Raw genomic sequence first — 9,172 nt, forward strand, 5'->3', positions numbered from 1 at the left:
TGTTGTTGTTTTTGATGGTACCAGGAATTGAACTCAGGACCTTGTGCTTGCATGGCTGGCCCCTTTGTGCTGCTGAGCTTTACCCCTGGGCCCAACAACAAATACTTTTCTAGGGCCATGGATACAAGCTCGAGATCCCGAGTTCCACTGTGGGTACAAAAAAAAAGTTTTTAAGTAAGAGGTAGGAAAGGAAGCGGGCAAATTTGGTAGAGCCTGGAATGGTAATGCATACCTGTAATCCCAATACTTGGAAACTCAAGGTCAGCCTGAACTACATGTCTCAAAAAAAGTTTAGGGCTGTGGAGATGGCTCAGTAGAATAAGCGCTTGACTGGCAAGCACAAGGGCCTGAGTTCAATCCCCGGTTCCGCCCCCCAAAAAAAGAAGTTTGGTACAAAGCTAATTTGGCAGAGAAGGGTTTCTAGCACCATCCAATAGATCTTTCTGCAGTGATACAAATGTACTATACCTAGTATGACAGCCATTAACTGCATGTAGCTATTGAACACTTTGAAGTATAGGGGGTGCACATGAACTAACTTCAATTTATATAGACGTATGTAATTTGGGATTTCCATACTGTGCAGAAGACCTGGCCTTGGTCACAGAAGGGGTCAGGTCTTCTGCTGTCCACACACTAGCACCATGTTCTCTGCTCTGACCACTCAAGTCCATTACAGAGGAAAAAACAAAACACTTCAGCAGTGACTCTGCACTTGCACGTACTGCAGCAGAATAATTTAAGAGACAAGTTGGAAAATGCAAGGTACCTCCCTAGAGTGTGCACCAGAGGCAGACCCTTGCCAGGAAGGCCTCCCATAGTGAGAGCTGCCACCTTTAAGGGCTTATGTAGAATGTAAGATGCTAATCACCTCAGTTCTCACCTCAAATGTGAAACAGGCTCAAAAAAGTAAGTGGCTACCTATGTGACTATATTTATGGAGAAGTCATTAACCAGCTACAATTACTTATTGTCTCCAGAGCTTGAGATTGCTTATTGATAAGTATCTAGAAAGCATAGGATGCTTGTAAGTGTCCCAGACCTGATGCATATGGCAGGCCCGCAGCATGATCCTCCTGACGAGGTTATAAAGAGGACGAATGGTAGTGTGAGAAGACAGTGTGACAGTCTGAAGAACTTCTTAGGACACTAGGATTGCTCTTCAGAGTGTATTTTTTCCAGCAACCCTTATTCCATTTTGGATTCTGGATCAGAGAAACAAAAGCAGCTGGCAGTTTTGAAAATCAGATGACAGGGCCGGGGAGATGGCTCAGTGGATTAAGCGCTTCCCTGGCAAGCACAAGGGCCTGAATTCAATCCCCGGTTCCGCAAAAAAAAAAAAAATCAGATGACAAAAATCTCACCTGTAACTATATACCTAGAGCCAGACACAGACATTAGGACTAAAAATCACAAGCACACCTAGATTTTGTCTGCCCTCCCAAAGTAAGTGTACGGACAGGACACTTCAGCCTCCTTCAGTTGGCAGGAGGCGCCTCTGTCCTTGCTGTGCAAAGGACACTGAGGTAACTACCACACCGATAACCCTAAATCCTTAGAGAAGAACTGAGCCAGTCAGAGTCTCAGGTTGAGAGCAACAGGGAGTCAAGGAAAGCAGAAGCAAAAGACTCAAACCTTCTGTTAAAATAACCATTTCCTTCTGAGGTGGCAAATCAGTGAGAAAGGGCAAGGTGCACAATTCCCGAAGTGCAGAAAGATCACCAAAAGTATGAATGCCTATTGTAATGAAATCAAGATTAAGTACCTGAGAAGCAGAAAGAATGCACTAGGGGCATTCTCTGCAGCTTTCTTAGGGAATCAAAATCTGCACACCACTTTTAGTTTCTGCCTTTCTACTTCTTCCTGATTGTCTTTCGAGACAACCTCTCACTAAGTAGCTCAGGCTGGCCTTTAACTCTCTTCTGCCTCAGCCTTGGATTACAGGCTCGAACTACTACGCCCAGCTCCCTTTAGGAGTGAGGGGCTCCCTCCTCAAATCCTACCCACTGAGTTGGAGCAAATGCCAAGCCTCAAGGACAGCTAGGTCAGCATGTGGCAGCTGGCCACTAGAGGGTGGTGTTTCTGCAGTTAAAGGGTCTTCAGAGCCACAAATTTGGATGGGTGGGGCAGCCAACTAAACTCTACGGTACAGGCAGAACCCAACAGGATAGAAGGGGAGAAAAGCAAGTAGTTAACTTTTTAACGTAATGGTCCTGGCACCGGGGAGATAGCTCAGTAGACTAAGTGTTTGCCTGGCAAGCACAAGGTCCTGAGTTCAATCCCTGGTACCACAAAAAACAACAACAAAAAAAAACCCTATGTGTAATGGTCCTTAGTAAATGAAGAAAAAGGAATAGAAATGAAGTAGGAGAAAAGATCTCCAAACATCTCAGCCATACTCCTTGGAAAAAAAACACACTATTGCCCATGTTGGCCCCAGACACAAAGAGGTCGGCAACAAAAGATTTCTCATTTTATTTGCATATATACATTGTCAGCCCAAGGAGCCAGCTCTCTTTCAGGAGTCCCTAGCTTTCCTTACCCACCCAGCACCTGAAACCTACACAGGAGAATGAGCCCTAGATAAACACTGCACAGGACTCAAATACTTTCTGCATATTATAACACAATTCATTTAGCAGAAATGGGACTAGGACCAGGGCCCATGACACACCTCTGCCCTTTTGTAAACACTGACACCCTGGCCCCTGAAGCCTGGCAAAGTGTGCAAGTAGGAGGGTGCCACACTGTGTGCCCATAAGGCCACACACACTGGCAACCATATCCATGAAGTTCTGAGGGTCTGCCCCCACTGGAGCCTAACCGGTGCCAAGGGCAGAAGTGGGGCAGTCACCGTATGCCAGAGGATTCACATGAGACAGCATTGGCACTCCTGCCCAGAGGAGTTCTCCACACTGGCAATCTCCTGGATGACTCTGATGAAGATGCTGAGTCAGCTATAAGGAAGGGACAGGTAGGTATTCAAGAGAAATCAGCTCAGTGCCAATGTCACCTTGCACTAAGGTGACCACTGCACCCCCATCATCCCCACCACCAAAAATGTACAAGGAAACACTACTATCCATACCACCCTCTTGATGTTCAGGCCCAGCACCTGATGCTCTCGAGAAGATGACTCCATAAATGTTACACCCCAGGACTCTGCCATTTTCTTTCCTTGGACTGCCTGTACCTCTCTAGAAGCAAATCCAGAACATAAAGATAGAAGATAGCAACCTCTCCAAGTTTTATGCAAAATCTAGACATTATAATATCCATCCTACCTCCCCTGGCTTTCAGCTAAAGGCTAAAGGAAAAAATATAGGTAAGCAAAAGAACAAAGTGAACTGAGGCTTAAAATAATATAACCATGAGGCCGGGGAGATAACAGTAGAATAAGGGCTTGCCTGGCAAGCAGTGTCCTGAGTTCAATCCCCGATACTGAAAAAAAAAAAAAAAAAAGAAATAATAATAATATGGGCCGGGGAGGTGGCTCAGTAGAATAAGCACTTGCCTGGCAAGCTCAAGGATCTGAGTTCAAGCCCAGGTTCTGGAAAAAAAAAAAAAAAGATAATAATATAACCATGGCTCTTGAGATAGGCATTGTTTTGTTTTGTTTTGAGACAGGATCTCATTATGAGATTCAAACTGGCCTTATACTCACTATCTAGACTGACATCATGGTGAGCCCCTTGCTTCAGCCTCCCCATTGCTGGGATTATAGGTATGTACCACCTACTCAGCTCAGAAGGGCTATCTTCTCTTAACCAAGTTAGAAATGAGAGGCATAGCTGCCTAGGAATGGTGGTACACACTTGTAATCCCAGCACTCGGGAGGCTGAGGCAGTAGGATCCTTGCAGAGTTAAGTTCAAGACCAACCTGAGCTTCCTAAGGAGACTATCTCAAAAAGAAAAAAAGAAAAAGGAGCCCATGAGATAGCTCAGCAGACTAAAGCACCTGCTTAGGCAAGCCCAGAGACCTTGATCCCAAGCACCACATGCTGCACCAGTCCTGCCCCCACACCCTGCCCCCAGGGCAGGCTGAGCTGGGCCACAGAGTTTGGGACTAGTGGCTATGCCTGTAATCCCAGTGCTGGGGAGGCTGAAAAACAGGAGGATCACTGTGTCCAAGCTGCATAGTAAGACCCTGTAACAACCAAATACATATTTAAAAAAAAATAAATAAATAAGAAGGCATAAGCGCCTGCCTGGCAAGTGCAAGGTTCTAAATTCAATCTAAATTCAAAAAAAAAAAAGAAGGAGAAGGAGGAGAAGGAGGAGGAGGAGGAGGAGGAGGAGGCCGGGGAGAAAAGAAGAAAGAAGGAAGAAAAGGAAGAGGAAGAGGAAGAGGAAGAGGAAGGAGAAGGAGACGAAGGAGACGAAGGAGACGAAGACGAAGACGAAGACGAAGAAGAAGAAGAAAGAAGAAGAAATGAATAGAGGGGAAATGACTTGAGTCATAGCACAGCCAGGACTGGAGCTTGACCAATTACTAGTTCTCATTTTCCTTTGCCCTAACAGTTAAGAGATTTACATACCTGTCTGAACGAAGGTCTGCCTTGTTCCCTATTAGCATGACCGGCAACCTGAGAGGAAACGGCATTCATTGTAGGATCCTCGCCCGAGTTCCATGGGCCCCGCCTGCTTCACACCCAGGCCTTTACATCCCACTAAACAGTCCTGATCTGTGCCCCAGCTCCCTCTGACCTGGGCAGGTTCCCCCTCTGCTCTCTCCCATGCTTTCTTCCCCACGCTGTGCTGCTCTTGGGCCACTTACCGGGTCTTCCCATGGTACTGGTGTAGCTTCTGGTACAGACTCTCAATGACATGGAAGCTTTAAACAGGAGAAAGAGAGCTACACCCTCAGCTCTGGGAAGTCCTCAGGTCCTCCCAAGTCCCCCACTTGTAACCTTGGTCACTTACCTGTGCAGAGAGGTGACAGAATACACAAGCACATAGCCGTGGACACCAATGATGAAGGAATACGGCAGAATGCTGTACTCATCCTGAAAAGAAATAAAAACACCAGTACCTAGATTCATACCATGCAGATGCCAGAGACTGGTGAGACAACATCCAAGTGACCCTCCCTGGAGCACTCTCTGTTCAACACTGCTTGTCAACAAGTATTTGTAGGACAACTCCAAAAAACCCTGCACAGAATTAGAAGCTAAAATACTATTCTTGGGCTGGTGAGATGGCTCAGTGGTCTGAAGCACCTACCTGGAACAAGCTAAGCTAAAGCACAGAGACCGCGGTTCAATCCCCCAGCACCACATGCCAGCCAGCCCCACCCCCTGGTAGGCTGAGCTGGCTACACACACACACACACACACACACACACACACAAATTAAAAAATTAAAATACTATTCTTTTAATACTGCTCTACATGTGAACCCAGCGCTATGGGGCTTCATCTCTAGGGCTGAGTGCCGCATTTGGGTGCCCTGCCCACAGGCACCTGCCCTGCTGTGTGCACCACACGCAGGTGAAACTCATCTTTGCCAAGAGTCACTATCTTCCTGTAAGATGAAAAGAAAAAAAAACTCGACTGTGAGGTGTCTTGCAGGCCAGCGACGTATGTCAATACATTCCTTACCCTGGGGGTTACATACTGTAGCAGATCCATGGAGTTCTCCAGCAAACTGGAAAGAAGAGCTAGGGTTCTTTTATTGTTTAGTTTCCTATTTTGATTTCAAGACTGGGTCTCACTGTGTAGTTCAGGCTGGCCTTGAACTAGTAATCCTCCTGCCTCAGCCTCCCTAGTGCTGGGCCTACAGGCTTGGGCCACCACATCTTTTATCTACAGCAGTGGTAAAGAGAGAAAAGACATTTACATGGGGCTGAGGAGATGGCTCAGTAGGATAAGTGCTTGACTGGCAAACGCAAGGATCTGAGTTCAATCCCCGGTTCCGCAAAAAAAAAGACATTTACTATCTACAGGACTGTCAGATTAGATTTAAGGAAGGTCTAAATCAGCCCTTGGCAACTGGGAAATCCTAAATTATGGTGTTGGGAGGAGCACCCAAGGACTCCAAGTCTCCTCCCCTTCACATTAAAGAGAAGACTACTCACTGTTCTCCACTGTGGGTTCGTAGCTTTCCAAGAACTCGCCTTCCACAAACTGATGTGTCAAAGATGTCTTCCCTGTGAGTGCAGGTAATTCGCAGTTGCATCCCACTCACTTCATCTGGCCTTTCGGCCCAGGACCAAGGGCACCCCAAATCTCCCAGCAAGGGCTTCCCTTAGCCTAGCCTCTGCGCTCTGCGTTATAGCAAGCTTAGAATCCCGCGGCGCCAGGCAGCCTTTGTCAGGCCTTCCCCACCAAAGCCCCAAAAGATCCCCCCCCCCGCCCCAGGCCTCTAGTGACCACCCGCCCAACGACGACCGCGCTGGTGCCTTCCAATCCCGAGCTCAGCTCTACTTCCGGAGCAACGGGGACCCACTGCGATGCTCCTGCAGCCAGTCCCTGCGAACACGTACGCGCTCTGCCCCTGCAGCGCTCGCCACACCAGCGGCCCCTGCCCCCTCCCTCCCAAACCTCGCTCCCCGGGGCACCCCGGCCGCCCGGGGCGCGTCCCCCTCTGCGCGGGGCGGAGCTCACCGACGGAGCGGCACCCGAGGACCACCACCTTCCTGCAGCGCCGCAGCGGCATGGTGGAAACCAGCCCCGAGGGGCGTGCAGAACTGCGGGACGAAAGCCTGAGGAAGGGGCCCGAGGGTAGATATGTGCGGTCCCCAAAGCAGGAAAGTCGCGCGAGCCGCAGCTGCCCGAGGCAGGCCACGGAAAAAACAAAACAAGCGCCGCGCCGGGAGCTGGCCACGTGATCACAACAGTCAGGGCTGCGGCGCAGGAGCCGGCGCCGGGAACCTCCGCGCCCGGCTGCTCCGGGCTCCGCCCCCAGGTCGTTCTCCATTGGTCCATCGGAAAGGATTGGGGCGGGGCCTCGCGGAGGAACAGGTGGGTCTCACGTGGAGCCGCGGGAGCGCAGGCTGGCAGCTGCGCATGCCTACACGTGAGCTGGTTCATTCATAAAGCAGCAGAAAGGAACCCGGGGTCCTAAAGGTATGTGCTCATGGGCAGCAGCAGAAGGAGGGCTTGCGAAGAAAACACTGAAGAAAACGTCGGAAGTTGGCCGGGGAGATGGCTCAGTGGAATAAGCGCTTACGTGGCAAGTGGAAGGGGCTGAGTTCAATCCCCAGTTCCGCCAAAATAGCCCTTGTGCTTGCCAGAAAGCGCTTCATTCCACTGCGCCATCTCCCAGGCCCCAGCATTCTTCTTCTTCAGAAAATTGCTAGAATATGTGACTGGGGAACTTGAGTTTCTTTTTCTTTTTTTTTAAATCTTATTTATTTGTGTGTGTGTGTGTGTGTGTGTGTGTGTGTGTGTGTCCAGCTCAGCCTACCAGGGGGCGGGGCTGTCTGGCATGTGGTGCTGGGGGATCGAACCGCGGTCCCTGTGCTTTGCTAAGCTTGTTCTAAGTAGGTGCTTTAGACCACTGAGCCATCTCACCAGCCCCTTGAGTTTCTTTTTCTTTTCTTTTCTTTTTCTTTTTCTTTTTTCTTTTCTTTTCTTTTTTCTTTTTTTTTTTTTTTTTTTTTTTTTGCGGAACCGGGGATTGAACTCAGGCCCTGGCGCTTGCCAGGGAAGCGCTTATTCCACTGAGGTATCTCACCGGCCCGCAAGCTTGAGTTTCAATCATCATCATTATAATGAATCGTGTATATATGCAACAAATATTTACTGGTCATAGAGTACAAACTCCAGATATTACTCTAGCTTTGGAAATAAAGCCATTAGCTTGAAGACAAGGGTCTCTACTCTCAGAGAACTTAGATTTTATTGAGGAAGAGAGGCTAGGGTTGTAGCCCAGTGGAGAGTACAAAGTCCTGCGTTCAATTCCTAACACAACAAAAAGTTGTTGGGGATAGTTATCCACAGAGAAATCAACATTCAACAGAGCCTGGTGGTGAACACCTGTGATCACAGCACTTGGGCAGATGACACCAAGCTCGCACTACATGGTGAGATCCTGCCTGCCTCAAAAAATAAAAAAGCCAGGGGCCTGCCCCTTAGCTCAGTTCTTTGGGGCCAGGGAGATGGCGCAGTGGAATAAGCGCTTCCCTGGCAAGCGCAAGGGCCTGAGTTCAATCCCTGGTTCCGCCAAAAATAAATAAATAAATAAATAAATAAAATTAAAAAGCCAAAACAAAAAAGACAGTCAGCAGCCAGGCCAGGTGGCACACATCTATAACCCCAGCACTTGGGAGGCTGAGACACGAGAATCGTTCGGAGTTCAAGACCAGCATGGGATACAAAGTGAGCTCAAAGCCAGCCTGAACTGCATAGTGAGACCTGGTCTCAAAAAGACAAAAGAAAGAAAAAAGCCCATTAACCTAAAACAAAGTCTAAGAGGAAAATAGAGGCAGACAACATAGAACCTGGGATATTTTTGTGGGGGTCAGGAGATTGAACCCAAGGCCTTAGCACTGAGCCAGATCCCCAGCTTCTTTATTTTTATTTCATTATTTTCATACAGGGTCTCAGTAAATTTCCCAGTTTGGTCTCACACTTTCAACCCTGCCTAAGCCTCTATGCCCAATTTGGGCTAATTCTAAACATAGATACTGTATTTACAAAGCAGATATTAAGCCCAGCATGGTGGTGGTAGGTGCCTGTAATCCCAGCCCTCAAGAGGCTGAGGAAGGATGGTTCTTGGGAGTTCAAGACCAGCCAACGCTACACCAAAGTGAGATGAGGGCCAGCCTGGACTGCATAACAAGACCCTGTCACAAAAAGACCAAAAAAAGTGTGTTTTTAGGGTTTAGGATATAGCTTAGGGTTCGAATGTTTATCTAGCACGTGGGAGGCCCTGGGTTGCAGTCGCAGTATCACCAAAAACCAGAAATAAGCAAACAGAAGCACTGTGTTTTGGGAGATCCCTGGCTGCTAAGAGTCTGGGGCTTCAGGGAGACCAGAGCAAGAGGCAAAGTGGGAAGGTGGAGGGGCCAGGGAGACGGCTCCGGAAGATAAGCCCTTGCCTGGCAAGTGCAAGGGCCTGAGTTCAATTTGTTTCCAGGGAAAAATAAATAAATAAATATTTGGGGGCCGCCCCTTAGCTCAGTTCTTTAAGTGGCTGCTTCAACAAAGCAGTCAGGCTCAGGTTGCTG

At 48.4% G+C, this 9,172-nt stretch overlaps 1 protein-coding gene across 1 annotated transcript; it reads right to left on the reverse strand.

Annotated features, from left to right (window-relative positions):
- Positions 1-2,487: 2,487 nt before the first annotated feature.
- Rhebl1 (RHEB like 1) lies at positions 2,488-6,826 on the reverse strand (the record flags this gene model as incomplete). The annotated part of the gene is given in 8 exon segments (XM_023723555.1): positions 2,488-2,957; positions 3,114-3,197; positions 4,539-4,586; positions 4,778-4,834; positions 4,924-5,006; positions 5,463-5,523; positions 6,070-6,148; positions 6,634-6,826. Coding segments are annotated over 8 exon segments (693 nt in total), but the record flags the coding sequence as incomplete, so codon positions are not given.
- Between the last annotated feature and the right edge of the window lie 2,346 nt (positions 6,827-9,172).

The sequence above is a fragment of the Octodon degus genome, unplaced genomic scaffold (genome assembly GCF_000260255.1).
Source record: "Octodon degus isolate 3935 unplaced genomic scaffold, OctDeg1.0 scaffold00100, whole genome shotgun sequence".
NCBI lineage: Eukaryota > Metazoa > Chordata > Mammalia > Rodentia > Octodontidae > Octodon > Octodon degus.